Source organism: Triturus cristatus, chromosome 1_2, assembly GCF_964204655.1.
Source record: "Triturus cristatus chromosome 1_2, aTriCri1.1, whole genome shotgun sequence".
Lineage (NCBI taxonomy): Eukaryota > Metazoa > Chordata > Amphibia > Caudata > Salamandridae > Triturus > Triturus cristatus.
The window spans coordinates 647548859-647571321 of record NC_140580.1 but is presented as its reverse complement, the minus strand read 5'-3'; the positions used below and the strand labels follow the sequence as shown (position 1 = coordinate 647571321).

The 22463-nt window shown below is 44.3% G+C and overlaps 1 protein-coding gene across 1 annotated transcript; it reads left to right on the top strand.

The window, feature by feature from the left end:
* Window positions 1-253: 253 nt before the first annotated feature.
* On the top strand, window positions 254-15930 carry LOC146867792 (homeobox protein MSX-2-like). The gene is made up of 2 exons (XM_085608041.1): window positions 254-1482; window positions 10521-15930. Exons 1-2 carry the CDS (start codon window positions 1158-1160, stop codon window positions 10934-10936), a joined length of 741 nt encoding a protein of 246 aa, XP_085464167.1. The 5' UTR covers window positions 254-1157; the 3' UTR covers window positions 10937-15930.
* The last annotated feature ends 6533 nt before the right edge of the window (window positions 15931-22463 follow it).

Sequence of the window (22463 nt, the reverse complement as noted above, 5' to 3'; positions counted from 1 at the left end):
GCTGTGCTGGCTCTGGGTTCAGTGGACAGACCAGCGCCAGCAGGATGACTGTGATTAACTGCTCATTTCAACCCAAATCAGCCCTGGTGCCTTTCAGGAACAGGGGGAAGGGGGTTAGGAGGGGCTAGGGAGGGCGTGTATTCGTCCTCTGATGTCATGGGGTAGCCTGCTCTCCCATTGGCCGACGGGGACATGAAAGGGCACTGGGCAGAAGTTTAATAGCTGTTGATAGGACTCCGGGGGCAGTGACACGAGTGAGAGAAGTATTGAGTAGCCAGTGGGTCAGCAGGTAATCCTGTCCTCCAGTCTGCAGAAGCCACTGGAACCGGAGCAGCTCTCTCCCCAGACTGCATACTGGCCAGGATCAGACCCCAGTCTGCAGGCGCCGTCAAATTACAGGTTCTACTCCCCTCCAGTTTTACAGAAGCAACTGGAACAGGCGCTTCAACTCTCCTTCAGCCTGTAGGAGCCACTGGGTGACTGTTTCTATTCCACTCCGGTTTGCAGGAGCATCAGGGACAGCGACGGCTTCCACTCTCCTCCAGCAGCAGGAACATTGGATCAGTGACCGTATCAACTTTCGTCCAGCTTGCAAGAACTATGGCTCGGCGACAGTGTCTACTCCCCTCCAGCCTGCAGAGGCCACTGAGTCATAAATAGTTTCTACTCTCCAGCCTGCAGGAGCCACTGAGTTATTATAGTTTCCGCTTCTCCTGCCTGCAGGAACACTGAGTCATTGACAGCTCCTACTCTTCTCCAGCCTGCAGGAACACTGAGTCATAAATAGTTTCTTCTCCCCTCCAGCCTGCAGGAACACTGAGTCATAAATAGTTTCTACTGTCCTCCAGCCTGCAGGAGCCAGTGAGTTATTAATAGTTTCTACTCTCCTCCAGCCTGCAGGAACTCAGAGTCATTGACAGTTCCTACTCCCCTTCAGCCTGCAGGACCATTGGCCAGGACCATCTCCTACTCTTACCCGCATGCGAGAATCATTTGGTCAGGAAGCAGCAACAGCTCTCATAAAGTTTGCAGGAGCCTCCGGGTCAGCAGTTCATACTCTCCCCGAGCCTGCTCGGGCCCCTGGGTAGTTCCAACACTCCTGCAGGGCCCTGGAGGGCCCCGGCACGAATTGGGGGACTGTGCGACAGGGGACCTTTATGGCCCCCTCTTCTCTCACCATGAATTTTTCTCAGGGGCCTTTCCTCGGTCCACGTGGCAGGGAAGAGGAGCGGGAGTCCTCCCCGCTGACCAAGCACAAAACCCCGACTGCCAGCCTCTCTTTCAGCGTGGAATCCCTGATCTCAGACAGGAAGCCCCGCAGGACTCAGCCAGAGGCCGAGGAGCCCCTGCACGCGCCCGCGGGGACGCGGTGTACTGAAGAACGTGCGCCTCGCGCAGAGAGAGACGACCCGGACGCGGAAACCCCGGAGTTACAGGACAAGCCCTCCTGGCCCCAAAAGCCGTCGTACGAATCCTCTGCAAGTAAGTACCTCAGAATGAAAGCTGTCTCTTCCTGGCACCTCCAACACCCCGCACGCCCCTCCCTCCCCCAACAACGACCCACCGAAGGGAAGGGGGCAGGTGAGCAGCGTGCTGTCGAATACTCGGGAAAGAACCGACGTGCAGGCGAATGAATTGTAGTTACTTGTGTGAAACCATGTTGAACGTCATCATAGACAGACGTAATGAAAGCAATACACACATGTTTTCGTGTTAAACAGTCAAATTGAGCGCAATGCGTCACCACATCGGGAAAGTGCAAGCTTTCCATCGGCGACCGCTTGCTTTTTTCAACCTATGCAATATATATTTTTGAACTAGTTTTTAATGTCAGTTTAACCGACCCCCAAATCCTACTGCTCGGTTTCGAATAAGGTACATTTAAATTATTAGTCGGCGGGCCAATATCGGTCTAAACGTCGGTTCATTGGTTATAATGTATATAGCTATACAGTCAGCCGTGTGCTTCTACTCTCACTTGAAAACAGCGCTCTTAAAGTTCATAATAACTCCATGGGGAGCTGGTGTCATCCACGAACATGGGGGAGGGGTGTTAACTGAAAGATCCTTAGGAGCGTCGGGTCTCAAGCCCCTACAGAGTGAGGGTACTCGACTCTGTACCTGTAACTACACCTGGAACGCAAGGAGTGGTAGATGTACGCATGAAGCAGCCTCGCACCTGTCCCAGTCCGCATATTTGTAACAAACCTTCAAATGGCCTAGTCCCTTCTCTCTCCAGGGACACGGCACCGGTAAGCCTGCACCTGTAGCCCCCCAGGTGCCCAAGCCTTCTACACCTGTACCCATGCTAAGGTCCTACACGTGTAATCCGCCTCCCACCCTCCAGACACCGTACGTGGCGTAGTCTCCGACTCCCGCAACACCAACAACTTTCAAATGTGATGTAACGAACGCCCTCGCTTCCCGTGGCTTTCGTCTGCCTCGGGATGAATTGTGTTGTGTGTGGTGCACCCGGCCCCCCCCCCCCCCCGAGCACAGGCGGATGCGCCCCCAGACCACGACGGCACTTCCTTCAGTTTTATAAGCTTGAACTAGACCCGGAGGTATCGGGGCGCCACATTCTCTCCCACTTTGCTCTTAGCCTACAAGTACACACTGCTACTGGCTACGTCCAAAGGAGCTTTAAGGATGCATCCAGTAGGTACGGCGCACGTGCCTCGGTGTACATGGATATAGCACGCATGCCATGCATGTGCATTCACCAGATATGTGTGGCACTTTACATCGTGTTTATACTGACGCCCGCCACTTCAGAATACTTACAGAGAAGAAAGGGGGCATAGCTGTAATTAACGGAGCGGAGAGAGCGAAAACCGAGCACAGGAATGTGAGAAGCCCAGTGCACTTCGTGTTATTATATTTAAAAAAAAAATCATGCTTACCTTATATACTACTCACCAAACCGGGGTGAAAGGAGACCCCTGTTCCTTGTGTGCAGTAGGGTCCAACGTCAGTGGGAGGGAGATGGTTGAGAGGTTAGAAGAGAACACGGGTCTGCGGGTGCGCCAAAATAAGGAACGGGCCTTCTGTCCATGTTTACAGCCACAATAGGTGTGCAGTGGGCTCCTAATGCCGAAGGCGCCATGCCATTGCACCTGTTGCTGTAGTGTTATCAACTACGCCCCTGGATTGGGAAAAGGAGGTTGTCGCCTGTCATCAGAAGGTGCTTTTCGGGTCAGTAGCACCGTGTGGGGGGTCTCTGTCTGTAGGCACCAAACTTGTGGGCTTGCAGTGTTTAGGAGGCCGACGCAGCCTCTAGTGCTAGGAAGGTCGAGAGCGAGGGCACGCTTTCTTGAGGGAGCAGGCAAGTCATCCATTTTAGGCACTGTGCGCCAAGCGCGGGTTCTTTGATTCCAAGTAGTGTTTCAGCAGCCGCCAGAGCACAGTTTTCATTACCTGGGAGATGACTTCTCACCACTCCAAGCGACGACGAGGTAGAGACGCTGTAAACGTCTATGACATTTTATAAACAAAAAATATATGCGCAGGATGGGTTTAGAAATGAATAGTTCATTAACGGTTTCTCACCCTCTGCATTTAGGTTACGTTTGTACTTAGGGATTTGATTTAAGGGAAATGCACAATGTAAGAGCCTCCAATGTTGAGAAAACCATAATCACGTGGTCGTGAGAAGGCCTGCATAAAACGAGTGTTTTTGGTTGGCCCTTTTGATTGCCTTCCTGTGGTGCATGCAACAATGAAGGTAGGGTACAAGAATATCATTTGACATAAATAATGTGTCCTAAATATCATTTACGAAATGTCGCCCTATTATAGTTAATGATAGACAATGCACATCCAAAGGGACGATATTTTTGCTAATTATAGGGCACACTTTTTGTCAGATGGCATATCTACAAATACAAGGCCATGGTCGTCTCTTTTTGTGTAGGTCTTTGGACAACGTAACCTCTTTTTTCCCTTAATTTTGCTATTTATAGTATCTTTGTTCTCTAAAAATATTGGAAATAAATAAAGTAATAACCTATTTGTGTTTGTTAGTCACATGAAATGAGAAATGTTGCTCAGTCCAATGTATCAATACCAAAAACATGCACTTACTTCTATGCTCATTTTCAGGCTACCAGACCTCTGTGCGATTTTGATAGCATTCAGATGCTTAGCCCGGGGTCTTAAATCTGGAATAATATCCACTTTCTGCCAGTACTATTTGCCCAAGCCCAGGGTAGGTCCAAGTATTTGTTTACACCTTCTAAAAAAGGAATATTTTCCTGTTTTTGTACCACTAACTGTTCTCGATGTGGAACAGGCGATCTGAAAAGTACATTTAGTGGGAACCCTCGTTGACAATTTATCAAAAGGTATGTAGTGCTTCCATTGCGGCATTGGGGATCTTGGACATCTATTTATAAACTGGGCCTAGGTGGGTGGCAGAAAAAAATACAGAAAATGATAACAAGTAAAGAAAACTACTAGCCAAAGCTAAAACTCACTCAAACATCACTTAGAAACCATCTCACTTAACTGGAAAATCCACCCCAGACATTATCCCTCACTTAGGTGCATTGTGACTGCTCGGCAATCCTTGACACCACCAAGGTTGCCCTGGGCCTTTTGAGGTGCATCCAGAATCCTTAGAAATGTCTCTAGATATCCAGACAAGAACAACCTTGTGATTGTTAAGAGCCAGTCTCTGATAGCAGCCCTTATTCTGACAAAAGACAAGCAACCCACAAGATCACCTTCACCCACAGAATGTTCAATGTTTAAACCTGAAGAGAAGACTGGCTGGTTATTTTTCATTGATGACATGTCTCCAAGCTTCTCCTAGTAGAAATCAAAAGACCCCCTAGGTTCCAATCGCTTCTTCTGGAAGAATCACCCCTTATTGTCACCTTTATCAATGGTATTTTTTAGGACAAGGGTTTCAACAGAAATACTGACACACAAGATTGGGTCAGCTTTATTGAAGACATTACAGAAGTCAACAGAAACGCTGGATACCTATAACTGGCAACATTTGTTAGTCCTCTCTGCTGCTTCTGGCATATCTGAAGCGTCCCCTTAGGGGTGCACACACCTGTGACACCTCTCAGGTCTTTGGTGGGGCAGTCTATCATCTGCTCTGAGACTGGCCTAAGACCTAGGTTAGACATAATTAAACTCAGTGAGGAGAACTAGACCTCAAGCCCATCTGATCGAGAGTAATGGCACCCCAGTTTGCTCAAATTTTACGTGTGTCGAGATGGAAAATGCTGAACTGTCCTGCTTCTGCCAGGGTCATCCACCTGACCTGATGCCAGCTGTGGGTGGGGGAGGGGATCTCATTAGAAGAAATGGCCTTTCTAAGAATAAACTATAATATGGGCCCATCCCCTCTTTATTGATGTGTGTGTGTGTGTATCCCTTCCTGTCTACGATATTTGCCAAATTCCGCCTCCATATTCACAATAGGATGCAATTACAAAGCCTGCTTTTTTTGTACCATGTCTCCTTTGGGCGTTCCTACTGCTGGCATCTGCCTTCAGGGCTCGTCTCCAGCTGTGGTGGGGGTGGTGGACTGCCACCACCAAGAGACTAGTTAAGGAGAATAGTGTGGTTTTTGCAGAAAGGGAGACAGGCATTACCAAAGTGCTCAGCTAGATTAAAGTTACAAACTTTCACCATGCCTCCTTTTCTGACCTGCGGCTTGCTCGGTGTCATGGAAACATGTTGCCTCCGTTGCTATTTTCGAGGCTTGAGAGAGATTTGTTTTCATACTCTTTTTCTGCGTGTAGAAAAGAAATATTCTGTTTTTTTTAAAGGTAGGATAATATCTACTTCTCCTAGGACACACCTGTGGTTTTATCTGTGTCACAGTCTCTTATTTCTTGTGTGTGGTCATCCCGTCTGTATTTGGTGAGCATTTGCCTGTGACTTGTGCTTCCGAGCATGGTAAAATAAAATCTGCAGCCTGAAGTCTTGGCAAACAGTCTGCATCATTTCAGCTGCTTGTACTGCCCCTGAGTTTCTAGGGCCAAGTTTCGGTTCCTAGAAGATACACCTTCCCTTCTGGTGCATCCCGCACCATTATACTAGAAGGTGGGTAACTAGGGAGTGTCCACATAGGATTGTGGCAGCTCTAGACAATTATCGGAGGAACTTAATATCTGTTGTAATAGGGGCTTGTAGGCAGGATGTTCGAGTGAGCTACCACCTGCAGATATTAAGCAGTAGAGATATGAATGAATTTTATATGGAATACACACAGCTTGGATACCCCCCACCCCACCCCACGGAACGAATAGATCTCTTGGCTCGCAGCTGCAATGCAGCCCTCTTGCTGACCCTCCTGGTTGAGCTGTGAGGCAGCTGCCTTACATCGTATTATGGAAATAAAGCTCTCCAACTCCCCAGGGACACGTTGACTATAGCAACGCGCACACATAGCCAAAAGGGACGTACTGACTCCCAGCAGAGCACAGTTGCATACTTGTTTATATCAGCCACGCGTTGGGCAGGCTCTGTGCACACTTGAAGCCCTAATCAGCGGTTCCTATGCTCTGCAACCCAGAAAGCGCTTTAGGCCTGGCATGGGGCAGGGGGAGGGCCACGACAGAACACGTGCGGATCAACACCCGTTTACAAAACTGGGAGTCGGGAGTTGAAAGTTTTTTTTATTCCATCCTCTGTAGTCCCTGTTTGAGAATCGATCCTATTGTAGCACTGGCGAGAGGACAGTTTCAGGGAGTTGTAGAAACCGCTTTACTTGTGAATTGAATATCACGCATATCATTTCACAAGCTTATTTTTTTTTTTAAAGAAAAAAGAAGTTAGATACTCACTTCCGCCCCGAAACACGTTTTTTCAAATTCGTACAAACGCGTTTTTCGTTTTTTTTTTAAACCACGTTCACTTTATTGTTAATCAGATTCAAAGTTCTGTACCAAGGTTTAGTTCGCGTTTTGTTTCCTTAGTCGAAAATGACGGTGCACAAAGGCTTTTAGGAGCCACAGGTGGGAGACGCTTGCAAGAGCGGTTTGTATGAAATCTACTGCAATGCAATCGAACAAACCTTTATACCGCGGCTCCTGCAGCGGCCGGACGCGGGTTCGAATTCTGGAGGCGCAGAAGCCAAAAGGCCGCTGTGGTGATTCATTAAATATAATAAACCGAGTCAGAGCGAACGAAATAAACACATCCGGGTGGTGGCACTGCCTCGACGGTTTATAGCACGCATAATAACAATAAAAAGCAATGAACGGAAATAAACACATTTCATTTGAGGGCGCAGGGACAGGTGCAGGGCGGAGAAATGTGAATGAAAAGATCACATTACCAATGAGTTGTGGATTCCACAAGAAATACAACATGGCACCTGCCAGAATTTGCACTGATGGGATTTGCGGCAGTAATATAAATATTGATAACCGTGCTCTGGCACATTAGTGCATAAATAGAGACCGAGTATTTCTTTCATTGTAGAACTCAAGTTCACGTGTTTTTTCATTTAGTATCAAGGTATTCGAACCAAAATTCATCTCGGTTATTTATTTCTTGCTGTACTGACAAATCTTCGTTTTCGGGTAGGGTAATCTCAGGAGTGGCTTAATGCAGTTTTGCATTTTGCAGCGAACTATTGAAGGCTTTATAGCAGACAAAACATTTTTGGGGTAAACATTCCCTGCCATCCGGTGCCCTTTCAGCTTTCTTTAACCTCATGGGAAGCGAAGTCTAAAAAAGTTTTAGATCCAGCCCCATCATTTAGAAAACTGGCTCCTGCGCGGATAAAGAATCGATCCGTTTCCAAACGTCACACCACCGAGCGGGTTTATTTAAAGGAAGTTCTTTTTCGCAGGTAGTCCGTTTAAATGTACGGACTCGTTCTTTATTCAGCCGGATGATGGGAAAGAGCGCGCCCTCCCTGCTTGCGCCGCTGAAATAACCCGTAACGATCCATTACTTTAGGAACAGTCTGGCATTATGCACTGGTCCAACTTTCAAGGATAAAAAAAAGTGATAACACCCCCTCTTTCTGGTGAGAACGAAAAGTAAGGAGAAAAACGCACGTGAAAGGAACATGCGGGATTCAATCTACCGGAAGCACAAAGTTTAAGTTGAAATAGACATACTCAGTGTAAAAAATCACCACACCGTTGAAATGAGACAGTGCCCGAACGGTGGTTAAATCCTCAAAAAAATGGCTGCAGGTGGCTCTGTGGAGTTTCACCGTAAATTATTAACATTTGTTGCATTGGTTTTCTTTTCTATCTTTCCTTCCACCGACTTTTAGTTTTGAATGTAGCTTTTTAGTTAGTGTTTTAATTCTATTTAAAACGTTGTGCCTTCGTTAATGTTTCTAAAATATTTTTTATGCATTTTCATAAACAATTTTAAACTTGAGTCAAGCAATAATAAAATACACATACGATCGGAAAACAACCGGAAAACCGGTTTCTAAAACTGTTAAGGCTTAACCTGTAGCTTTAAAAAAAAAAAAAAGGGGGCGGGGCAGTGTGGTGTGAACCCGTGTGAGCGAGAGTTTTTATGGCTAGTTCCTATATACCTTAGAGCTTTTTAGAGGCTGGTGTTTGGGAAACTACTGGGCACGGGAACCAACACATTAAACGAAAATAATGGCACCTTCTATGCCAGTGCCAAGAATCACCTATGTCAAAGTTGGGCGCTTGTTTTGTACGCTCCTAGCGGTGCGCGCCAACCTTGACCAGGCAGTAAACACATGTGGCCACCTTGGCCGTTTCGAAGCGCTAGTTACACAGTCTTAGGCAGTGGGCGTGTGCTTAGACCGAGAGGGCATACCAGGGTATTCAATTTCAGGCTATGCAAATACCAGTCGCATAACAAAATATTAATGCTCCGTTTGATTTACGCCACAGAATATGTCGAAACTGTGAGCCCCCTACTAAAGGTAGGGCGAATTAACTGTGTGTAGGATGCTAACATCTTTCGAAAGTGGAACGGAGCGTTAAAAACGTATACAAATGCATGTTAAGAGTGTGTAAACCAGTGCTCCCGAAGTTTCCTCTTAGCTACTTACTCGAGCTTTTGAGAACTGGCCCTAAAAACATCTAAAATATGAATGCAATTGGAATATTCTGTGGATATGATTGTACAAACGGAAAGGACTGTGCCCCTTTTGCACTTTTACTAATATGCTGTTAGACATTTCCGCGTCAATTCACCAAGGCATATAGAATTACCAAACGATGGTCCAACTACCTGGACTCATAAATCCCTTTCTGATTCGGCCCAAAATTTGGAATCTCAGCTCGTAAAAGGATGGCTGGGGGTCTGTGTGGAGACGGTTATTCAGAGATTTCAGGTGTTCACGAGGTGCAGCCATCAAATACCTCACCGACAAGAGGCCTTTCTATGTTTTCCTTTGTACGGGAGTGTAACTAACGCAAGTGCTTCGGTGCTGGACCAAGAGTCGCGAGGGGAGCATTCCACCCCATTTATTGCTCTCGTTGCCTAACCTGCAGCAAGAGTCTATGTTCCTTCTTGCATTCGGGCCCATGGCACCATTGCTACACTACTGTTTGTCTCGTTTTTTATGAATTGTAAACAATGATCTGTCTTCTTTATTCGCCTGCAGGAGGTATTTGCTTTATCTATCAAAGCGCCAAAATAAATCATTGTCAGTCGCAGTGCTGCTTTCAGTCTTGTTTTATGTTGCTTTCTTTCTTGAGCTGATCTAACCTAGGGTGGGGGGGGGGAGGGGGGGTGTTTAAAGGAGTGGTTCACATAAAGCGGGGGACTGGTGCGATTTACGGGTGACTGAAAACTGGATTACAGGAGCATAGGAAAATGTTTACAAAAGCCAGAGGTGTGTCTGTTGCACCACAATGGCAGGTATACAGGGAACACAAAGTGCAATGCTTAGTAAGAGTAAAAAATACAATTTTAGAATTTTTATATATAGGATTTATCAAGTATTGTCAGTTTCTTTATTTTAATTGCATATTCCATGAGGTGGTACTGTGAGAAAAGCAGGACCTTGAGTTTCTTTCTTTTGTTTTACTGTTATCAAATGCTATATAATTGTATATAGGATAGATAGTGGATAATCGTTTCGGTCTACAATGCAAGAGCGGTTTCAAGGGACTCCATAGACATGAGCCTGAATGCAATTGCCACCAGAAACCTGTTGAATCATAATGCACAGTAGCCATTTATGTATTATTCAAATCTATAATTGTAGGAATTCCTGCATTTCCACAAACTGCGGGAAATAACTTAAGGTGATGATATATATACAAGATGAAACAATGGCTGTGTGTAACGACAATCGGCGCACACACACACAAACACACACATACTCTCTCTCTCTTTCTCTACACACAATATTTCCAAGTGAAGGACAGTAACATATTTGATACACAGAAGAATGAAAGAACAGCAATGAAACCACAGGACTTGTGAATGATGTTGCTGTTTTCACATGACCTTTGATATTTTGTTAGTGTTGGTGTATCCTTTAAATCATTGTACAGTATCACTCTTATACACATTATTTTGCCTCTCTCCTCTCCACTCAGGAAATCCCAGCCCTCCACCCTGCACTCTGAGGAAGCACAAGAACAACCGTAAGCCACGGACTCCATTTACCACCTCACAGCTCCTAGCCCTCGAAAGAAAATTCCGCCAGAAGCAGTATCTGTCCATCGCAGAGCGGGCCGAGTTCTCCAGCTCCCTCAGCCTCACAGAGACTCAGGTGAAGATTTGGTTCCAGAACCGCCGTGCAAAGGCCAAGCGACTGCAGGAAGCGGAGCTGGAGAAACTAAAGCTGGCCACCAAGCCCTTGCTGCCCTCCTTTTCCCTGCCCTTCCCCCTGGGCACCCACCTGGGTTCTGCCTCAATATATGGCCCATCCAGCTCCTTCCATAGAACCTCGTTGCCCCTGCCAGGACTTTTTGCATCCCCAGTTACATACGGCATGTACTACTTATCTTAGTGCCCAACCAACCCCTTCCCCCCATTTCCATGTAAATGGATGAAATGTTTCATGAAAATAACTATTTAAGTGCGAAGGATTGAAGAAGTCGATTGTTCAGGGCATTAAGATTATGTCCTCGGCACTAGAGGAGCAGCAGTGATGAAAGCAGATGTAGCAGCTAAAGCACTTACCACAACCTTTGAAAACTGAAATTACCTATTTGTTGCTAAACTCTTACTGCTTCTTATCTGAGCCCATTTATCAGCCCTATCAAAGAGCAGCTTGATTGCTGTTTTTTTTATTGAACACAAATGGATGCACTTCTCATTCTCTGTCAACCCCGCAATTGAAACTTGTACATTCTGAAGCTATTCTCCAGATCGTCACATACTGTGTCTTGGCAGACACACATACATTCAAACACAAAGCCACACACATGCATACACAGACACATACACAGATAATGCAAACGCCATTCCTCCAGAGTGATAGGTCAGCAATGCAGCAGCTGGATGTGAAGGTGTGAGAAAGGGCGGCCATACTGACTATGGTGAAGTTATGGAAACGTAAAGTGCTTGTTATACCTCAAGCAAGCAGAAAATAAGAATGTAAAAGCAAGTCTGCAGAGTATGATACTTCTGCAGGTTTTTGCATCACCACAGACTACTTTGCTCCCTACAATATTTTTGGGGACATTTAATCCTTTCAGGTGTAATGCCTGCATTAAAATGTACAGCCCAATGGGTCAAAGGGACAAACTACCTTCAGAATGTAAGCAAACTTGTTTTCTTAGAACTTAGCCAACCCTGTGAGAACATTTACACATCAGCATAGAAAAATATGTTGATGTTATGCATCTGTGTTTCTCCTGACCTGTGTATTTAGAATATTGTTCCAACTGCTCAGAGAGCGACGCTAAGAGTTGCTGTCAGTCATGGCATCTCTTGCAGATATTTGCAAGTTCCTTTTCCGCTGATAAATTTGAACCAGCAATGGTTTCCCATGTGGTTGGAGGGGGGGGGGGGGCAGGAAAATGCCAATCAATCCCACATATAGACTTCGTTGTTAAATATTTCTGAACATACACCACACATACAGTGTTGCTGGTCAGTGTATAACTTAAATGTCCACTTCTAAAAACTGGTCATAATTAACCTGCATGTGGCAAAGGTTTTCTGCCGCAATGTGAGTATTTTAATATAGACCTGCCACATTATTGTGGTGAAAATGCCCACTACCACAATATCATGAAGGTAAGTATACCTTGGTACATATAGATTTACGAAACTAAACGCCACATATATGTATCATGAGTATATATATGTATCTTCAAGGTAGCTAGAGAAGGAGTTAAGAATAGTAAATTTGCAAGCTTATATATACTTACCTACAGGATATAGTAGTAGTCCCAGTATTGTGAAGTTATTATTTTTTCCTCTCTATTTTGACTTACAACCTTTGGGCAGCATGTAAAGGCAAAATGAAAAAAATGAATTCCTCGCTCTTTTTTCAGGTAGAGGAATGCAGTTTGCATAGAATTTAAGCCTCTATTTTGACTTTCCCTCAAAAGCACTTATCTAAAGTTAACTTTGTGAACATCTGTGAAGGTACCGCACTTGCTTCAAGCACTCTGGTTATCATTGTCATACCACTGTGGGCGCACACACTGATCTCTTGTGTAATTTTATTTTTTATTTTCTATGAGTGCATAATAAGGATAAATGGTGAAACACGTTTCTGCATTCAACAGAGGGACAGCCCCAGTATGTGTTTCCTTAATTGATTATCTGCAGTAATAAGTTAAGTGGGAGAATTGCTTTAAAAAGTGCACGCAATTAGAATATTACATTACATTCAGAACTAATAATGATCCATGAAATAGACCGAAATCCCCTCCCATAATTTCCTTTCTGGGAACTGCTGAAAGGATATCAGTACTTCCGGGTTAAAGATGTTTACAGCTGCGGGACCCCCGCTGAGATAGCGGGTCTTCTGAAACCCGAGTCAGGCATAAACAGCTTGCAGCACGGAATCCTTTGGTATAAAATGATCATTCAGGGAAGACCATCTGCTGCTCTGAATCCCTTTAAAGAAATAGCCTTGCAGGGCATGGCCAGTCGATTGTCTTGTTGAGATCTTCAATGCTGAGTGCTAACATGTTTCTAAGCTTTTCCCGTGCTAGCAGGTAGGATCCGTGAAGCTCAGGAAGAAAACCAGATTTTTTGTTCAGGGTCACAATATTTCATGTTAGTTTCCTAAAAGCAGGACAACAAACTTCGACTGAAAGTACTGTTTTCCTCGCGCTGAGTGTAATAAGCTAAAATTTGAGATAGTATGCAACCTACGGTGCAGATGGAGAAAATCACTCGGTCTTGCCTCTGAAGACTGGTCGTGTTGGGACAGAAACGGTGACATGTGGCGGAAGTCCCTAGAAGTCAGGGTTGTGACTACTATTGGTGCAACAGGTGCATTGGCACCGGGGCCATAGCCTTTGGTGGACCGTTGAACCCTGACAATTGCTATATTTTACTATACAGTTGTTTGTCAGGCGTTCCTCTGAAAATCTAGAGGGGAAGGGACAGAGTTGGGGCAGTCTCCGCCCCACTTCTCCAACATTTCAAATTCACACGCATGTAGATACTGCTCGCGATTCCAATATTGACAATGACAAATATACCTCTGCTGGGTGAAAAATAAAATATGAAACTGCCGTATCAGCGATGAGATGCATAAGTCAGCAATCGTATTGGTTTTATGTAGTAGTTTTGAAAAATTGTGTATCACCAGGATTGTGCGAAGTTGCTATTTTTATCGCGAACTCCCAGTAAGTTTTGCAGATACTTCGATTTCTACCGTTAGTTCCCAGTTTTTCTGCATCTAGGCCTCTATTTTAAAATAGAGACTTTTACGCCCATTTAAAATTGTTTCAAGAGAAAGACCCCGGGCATCCGCCCATTTTCGAAGCCGTGCAGAGAATGTTTTGAAAGTGGATTGTTGAAAATGGTCCATACGTTCTCAGTCCATGCACTCATAAGGAAAATAGAGAAAGTTTGCCTTGAAGAACTACCTGTGTGCAGAAGCGGTAGGGACATGAGTGGCAGGGGGTAACAAACGCCCCTGCGGTGAGGCCCCCCGCACCCCCCAGACTTACCTGACTGGACGGGGGCCCTCTACCCCATCTGATGTGAGTGTGAGGGGCCCCTTCAGCCCATCTTGCAGGGGGGGCCCTCACGTTTTGTTACGCCACTGATGAGTGGATACTTGCCACACCACATTGTACTGCCCGAAAGACCCGCTCATGCGCCATACCTTTTTGTTAGGGTATGTTTCCTTTCCTTGAAGGATTTGGATCCCTGTCGCTGATTATTTCTTATCGTTCTCTTAAGGTTGTAAGTGCCCTTATTTCCTGGACCACCCATTATCAGCACACCTCTAACACAAGGTGTACTGTGTTTAAAACATAATTAAAAAGCAGGAACAGAAGAGACTGTTCCCATTGCACTGTGTAATCCTAAATCACTAGGGCGTGATCACTGAAACAACAGCCCCTCCCCCAATCGGATCCAGGATTCCATCCATGCATTTTTTTTATGCGCGCCAGCACGCGCGTGTGTGTGTATGAAATTCAGAAATGGAACAAGAAATGAAGGATTGTATTGAGGATTTCATTCAAAGAGGGCTTGAGCTGCACAAGGATATAAATAGTGTGTTACACTCATAAAAGAGCTGTCAGAATAGCCAATGCTTAATTTGAGCCAGTGGTACCAAAATGCACCTCATGTTTCCTCCTCAGACCAAATTCTAGTGAAAAAGAGGGAAAGCACAAAAGATGGAAGAAGAGAAAGATGCAAAAATAGGGACAGAGGGAGACAGCAGGCGTGAACAAGAACCTGCAAGAGTTAGATAAAGAGGTGGTGGATCATCCATCCACCGTGAATGAAGGAAGCATGAGAGGGGAATCAACACTAGGCCACCTTAGTATTCAGCACACTGACCTTTGAGAGCACGGCCTGCAGGCCTCTTGGCAAAACTTTGGGCCCCAGCACTTCTTGTTTTACAATTTAAGCACTGAGCTAATTGAGTGCTTTGAGCACAAATTTGGAGCCCGGCACATATTGCTTTACAAATTAAGCACTGATAGTTCATTGTAAAATAAGGCTTTACATAGTAGCGCAGGCAGGGCCTGATTTGGGGTGGGCAGTAAAGGACATCTGCCATTTTGGTGGTGGAATTGTCCGGTCTCCTTTGGCTTTCCTTGCTTTATTTAGAGCGCAGAGGATGGTGGTTTTTCAGAGTATTTTCCTGGCCTGATCGCCATTGTTGGCCCATGTGGCCTCCGCACACAGAAAAAAGCTCCCAGCATCTAAGGCAACTAATTTATGTTTTTACCAAAGACAGATCCCAACTTTGGGAAAAATCTTAAGTAGTGGCAAATCTTAAGAAGTGACAAGTCCACCATGCCAAAATAATGCTTAGAAATAAGTGCACCTGTCAAATCTTCTAATAGAAGACAATTTACGATTTCTAACTTCAGTCCTAGAAGAACTGTGGAAAAGTGTTACTCAATGCACCTTTCACTAGCCTTTTTGAGGTTAGCTTTTTTTAACAATTTCTTGTTTAGATATTTTTAGTATGCTATCATTAGAGCTTAGTGGTGCAGCTTAGCCCTCACCTCCTTTAGGTGTGCACATCTATAAATCAAAAATGTTTTAATTATGCAGTGAAACTAAAGAGGCTTGTTCAGGTCTGGGTACACAGCATTGAACTGGGCAGGGGTGGGGGGGCCTGCTTCCTAACATGCACGTCGAGCATGTGCAAAAAACCCATAATGCAAGCCTGATGTTGCCTTCTTACAGTGTACATATTTTTATTTGCGTCCCAGGAAATCTTTGTTTGTTCTGCACAGAGAAATCAAATACAATCTTTCCAAGTTAACAGAGATTTTTTTTAAATATGCTTCCACTTATTTCATTGCAAATATTGAGACAATAGCTATCAGTAGCGGTCTGTGGAGGGAGTTCGGTGGGGCAGTGAGGCGGGGCAGGGGAGGGGCAGGGTGGGGAAATGTAAACACCGGAATATGGATGAACGGAGGTAAGTACATATTTAAATAAATAAAACAAATTCCTTTGCGCGCCCTGCTTCGCAAAATGCCTCACTGCCCCACCGAACTCCCTCCACGAACCGCTACTGATAGCTATATATATATATAGAGAGAGAGAGATACATAACAGAACACCACATAATATGGTCCAATTTTGCAATCGGAGGGCTCTGGTGACATTGTTAACCAAATTGTTTGTAAATGTCAGTGGAACTCCAAGATGGCAATATATTACACATATTACAGGTTATGTATTGTTTGTATTATATGCTAATTATGGGGTAGTTTTTTTGAAAAATGCATTTTCTTCAAGTTACAGCTAACAATGCGTAATGATTAGAATATTTAGGTTTACCTTTCATAAATACACTTCTGATAATACAAAGGCTGCAGATTTACCACACAATTATGGATTGACTGTATTTGCAACAACATTTTCTGTATAATATGCAATATGTGCTTATTTCTCAGATCCCGTTCTAGCTAAAATGCATGAAAATAATGTTCCCAGAGAATGAGCCCATAATTATGAAAACCTTGCTGCATAACACAGTACTCTGCACGTAACCCTAGTAGCCCAGACAGTGTTAAAGCTCTGCAGAGTGGTTTTAGAGGTGTCATTATGATGAAGAAAGATGTATTTCACAGGGAACCACGAAATATGGGTTTTGATACCATTGCATTTACAAAATGCACCAAAACATGATTGATATATATATATATATATATATGTGCATATCATCATCTTTTTAGTAACATATGATCTGTTTACACCTAGAAACAATATTTATTGTTAAAATCTGAAGATTATGCAGCAGATGATGGACTATTTTATAAATACTTTGGTACAGGAGTTTTCAATAGGGTATGATAAGATGTCTGTCGGATTTCACTTGGGATTTTTAAATACTCAGACAAAAACACAGACACATACACACTCTTCTCTGTTTTTAAGGTCTTAAAACATGGTTATTTTTTTACAAAATACTGTGTTTACAGCACCTTTTACAATGCACACTCCTTTCCCTTTCCACCACCTCTTAAGCCCCCCTCATGCGCTGCTTCTCATTTAGTGATTAAGATGATAGCCCCCCTAGTCTTACTGGATCTACCTTACTGGATCTACGTACTGTCAGAATGGCTCTTTTACAATGTTTCTTATCGAAATCTTATTGCTAATGTTGAATGTGGGGAGCAATTATGCCTCACGAGAGGCGAAACCGGGAGTGGGTCATTATGTCACTGTGCCCCTTCAATAAATGTAATAAATAGGATATTGCTGTCAACAATGTCAACCTATAGGCATTTACAGAAAACCACAACATGAAAGTCTTAATTCCATGTGTTGAGATAAAGTGTGATTAAACAGTAGAGGTGCTACTTCGCTTCAGCGTAATTTCGTGAATTTTTGGGAAATGTATGTGAAATTTTGCAAAGTTCAAATCCAATATATTTTGAAATGCATTATTGTGTCAATTTTTGAAGCAAGGACGAATTTGATTTAAAAATAGGTTGAAAAATACAATTATTGGGAACAACAGCCACTTGTGTTCTGGTTGTTTGCGTTGTTCCTGCATTTCCATGCTATAAATGTGCAGCGATGCGCTGCGTAATTTCATGACCTGGTGTAATAGCATAATTTAGTTAATTTCGCTTAGCAAGTGCAATGGTATGTTCCTGAAATTATGCAAAGTAGGCCACCGACATTTCAATTTTGTTCATGCCTATTTAATAGGCTATATGTGTAATTCTTTTCTAATGTAAACTGATTGTAACTTGGAGTCTGCTTGAGTAACAAGCTGTGATTTCGCAAATTATTCTTATTGTGGTTTTTTACCATGAAATTTGAGCTATGCACTGAAAGAATACGCGTGATTGTGTGTTTACCAGTAAAGCTGCTTCTAATTACTAGTTTTATTGGTCCCTATATATCTTCACTTGAATGGCATAAGCAGCAGCGGCCCGCGAAGGTAAGAGTGCTGGGTCCGGGTTGTGGGAGATTCAACAGACGATCGTGAGGGAAAATTAAATAAATAATTACATTTCCCTCGTGGTCAGTCGAAATCGCCCCCCACCCGGCCCCGCCGCTCTTACCTGCACGGGCCACGGCTGGGCATAAGTATGTGTTGTGTGTATTTGCATACCATCATCATCTTTCTTTATTTCGACATTTGTCATAAAAGAGTCATACATTTACGCATTATAGAAAAAATAAAAATGATTACAAATATACATAAAACAATTATTACATCAGAAAGAAAATAACAATGCCCGTGTGACATCCCAATAATGATAATCGATACATTAAGCCTCCATACAGTCTACTCTTTAGAGGACCTCCTCATGGCAACTATGAAACTATAAAGGAAGGATGTAGTTTCAGGCAAAGTTTTCACAGAGCCTTCTTTTCCTCCACATAGCTGCCAGAAATGATGAAACAGCAAAAACTATTACAGTAGTTAAGTCTGTTTTTAAAATTTGATTGCATACAGTGCGTAAACCCCACATTTTTACAAAGGGGAACAATCCAGCACCTTCTATACTTTTGATAAATAGGGCAAAAAAATAGTATATGCAGTTCATTTTCCTGGTCGAAAGCACAACCCGGGCAATTTTTTGGAGAGAGCGGGGGCCATTTACTCGTAAAAGCTCTAATAGGTAGGGTGCCATATCTCCACTGCAAGTACAGTTTTCTCGCTACAGATGGGCTGATATCATTTAAAACATGCTCAAAATAGTAACAATCTTTAACCATTGTAAAAGTTCGTATTAAAGTAGCAGATTGAGAATTCTGTATTGAAGCAGTTAGTTTGGTTTCATAGTACAAATTAGCCAGATGCTTGCGTGAGACACTAGTGCATGCTGTCACCGGGTCAGACCACAACAGCGGGAGACCTATTCTCCCCAATTCCTCTTTCACATACCTCAACCAAGGATGTTTCCCCACATTAGGGAGCCCTAAAACGTCCAGGAGTTCTTTCCTATAGTCCTGGAGCTCGGGGGTAATCCATATTCTCCGCCAAAATGTTAGGGGTTTAAGACCCAATTCCTCGTCTATAGATCTGAGGCCCAAATCAAGCCTCAGTGGCAATAAAGGAGTACTAGGGGGGAGGGCCAACATCTGCCTTAAAAATGTATTTTCTGTTACTATGATCTCTGGACGACAGTGCAAGCCCCAGAGCTCACCACCATAGATTACTCCCCCCCCTTGCCTGTAATTTATATATTTCAAGAGGTGGGCCGATTGGTTTGGCACATGATTTATTTAGAAGTCTTAGAATACCCCCTGCTGATTGGGCTAGCTTGAGTTGAGATTTAATTTGTTGTGGGACCCAAGTCATAGTTTCATTTAAAGTGAGCCACAAGTACTCACAGGTCTGAACCCTATCTAGGCTAACTCTCCCTATACTCGGGTTTGGGCGTGTCGTTGGTGGTGGATTAAAAATCATGTATTTTGTTTTGAGAGTATTTATTTCTAAGCCCCGTTTGAGGCAAAATGTCTCAAAACCATCCAGCACTCGTTGAATGCCCAACGGGGACTTTGAAAGTAATATGGTGTCATCTGGAACATAATCGCAGGGACCCGACATCCAGCGAGCTTAGGGGCATCACTATTAACGACCTCATTCAGATGTGTAAATACTCCGTTGACATAGAGGCAGAACAGGGTGGGTGCCAAAACACAACCCTGTCTGACTCCCCTGTCAACGGGAAATCTGGATGATAAAGCACCGTTTTTCCCGCACCTAACCTGTGCGATATTCCCCCATGCAATCGAATTATCATTTTCAATAGGGGGACAGGAATGCCTAGTTGTAAATGGACGAACCATAATTTAGCCCGGGGGACCAGGTCAAAGGCCGCACGGAGGTCCACAAAAACAGTATATAATGACCCACCCTCGACTTTAACAGTTTTCCAAAATAACAGGATCAGTCGAAAAATCTGGTCCGTAGTAGACACATTCTTCCTAAACCCTGCCTGGTAGGGGCTTAGAATGGAGCGCTCTTCTATCCAGTCCCAAAGGCGATCTAAGATCAGCCTAGCAAAGATTTTTTGAGGTGTACTAGGTACCGCCATACCCCTCTGGACTGCATTAAATAAAGCCGTTAGATAAGGGGCCCAAACCTTAGGTTCGTGTTTGAAGAGGTCACCTGGAAGTTTATCCAGCCCAGGCGCTTTACCGGCTGGAAGTTTGGTTGATGCAGCAAGAACCTCTTCTTCCATAAACTCGACCTCATATAAATCGGCAGTAGAGTTAAGCAATAATCCCCCCTGCTCCATATCATGAGTAGAATACTCCCCACCATAAAGGCTGGAGAAATAATCTTCCCACACATTAGCAGCGATATTAGGTACAATCGCCGGTAAAGGATCAGTCGACCTCGTGTTAACAATTTGCCAAAACTTTTGGGCATCTCTTAATTTTAATGCAGATGTTAAATTGGCCCAGTTATCATTGTCCCACTCCATCTTGGCATGATGTATTAACTGCTTATATTCTAGTAGTTTTTCTCTTATTAGCGCCTTTCTTATTATTATTGATCTTCACAGCCCTGAGAAGTTCTGTTTTTAGCTTCCTACAGGCGGTGTTATACCATGTAGGTCTATTACCTCTCCTTCTCTCTTTGGACACTATAGGATTGAAAACATCAGCCAAAATAGCATTACGTTCCAAATTTAGATCCCCAAATTTTTGATATATTTCGGGAGTGGGATGCTCCAGCATTAAGGCACCTGTAGCTTCCAGTACCGGAATTACCTGCGCATAAAGTTCTGCCACCAACGCTGGATAGGCGACTAATTTTTCCCACCTGACCCTACGCCTATTACTGGATAGGAGGAACCTGGCATCTAGGCCATTGTTTGGGTTACATGAGCCTTCGGGGTTGCCCGGGGATAGAAATTCTAGGATCAACGGATTATGATCACTATCAACCCTGATTTCAACCCTAAAATCAATGACCTTATCCCAAGCACAGCTTTCAACAAGTATATAATCCAAGCGTGACTCATGCCCGGGCTTGTTGAAAGTACATTTAGAGGGGATATCTGATTTTGTGCGGCCATTACAAGCCCTGATCGAATGCTTTAAAGTTAGGGCCATAATTTGGACAGCCAATGGCGCCCATGCCCTAGGTGAGGGGCCCACTACTGAAGGTATTTTCCAGTATTCATCCTCCTCCAAAATAGCACTATCCGTCAAACCCATAAGCGGCTCAAAATGGCAGTTAAAATCGCCGCCTAACAGAAGAGTGGTACCGTGAGGAATCGTATTTAAAAATACAGAGAGCTCTTCAATGGTTCCAGACTCAGATGAGATATTCACAGGTCTTGAATAAACATTGACCAAAGCAAGCCTGAAATCATTCGGCCATTCTAAGATCACGCATTGGAGATCCGCTGATGACATATTCAAAACCCTGGCTCCACATCCCAAATGGGAACGCACCCAAATTATTAAGCCCCCTGATGGTCTACCCTTCCCCCCCCAAATTATTAAGCCCCCTGATGGTCTACCCTTCCCCCCCACCTTGCCGGGACTGAGAATTAGACAAAACCACTCCTGTAATGTTCCTCCCTGGCCCAAGTTTCCTGAAAGAGGCATATGTCATACCTGTCTATGAACAAGCCCCACTCGGGAGACACTATTTTATTACCTATTCCTGCTAGATTCCAAGACAAAATTGTCAGAGGACCAGCAATAGGTGTAACTTCCAAAGTTGGTGCACCATATCCCTCACTAATCGTTGCAATTGCCACCAGGCGACCTTCCGCTAAAACCCCGCTCTGGCAATCGGGGATACTAGAGCCCCGAGGAGCCCCTAACTGGGCACTCTCAACACTATCTACTCCCCCCACCCCTTCCCTATTCATACATGTGACTGAACGTCCGAGCAGAATAGAATTATTAGTAATGATATCGCTCGCCCTCAAATAACTCCCCAAATTGGAGTTCCCGTGTAGTCAGTCCACCTCATCCAAGCAGCTAAACCGATTGTGATCCAAACATAGAGATGTCCGATTAGAGTAATGTGGGTTATTCCTGTTCCCTCTGGAGTGGCTTCTAGATCCCATCCTTGACCAACCCTCTTCTAATCCCATATCAAAAGAGCTAGGATGGGGGGAGGAGCTTCGCGCGCATCCAAGATGGTCGCGTGAGCACAGGGCTCCCCGGACCCTTGCCGCTCCTCGCAACTTATCCTGACATTATCCTGGATTTGTGGACGGATTCTGGAAGATGAATCTTGGCTGAATCCATAACTCTTTTCAGAACGTAAATCGGACCGGGGAGACCTGAAATACAGCGTCTTGCATTTTGGAGGCCCACCTGGAAGCTGTGCCTGGTCCTTTGGTGAACCGTGGGGCCGGGGAGTAGTTGAACAACAACGGCATCGGAGCCTTGCCAATGACCGCGCCCCCACTTTCAGTTTCGCTTTT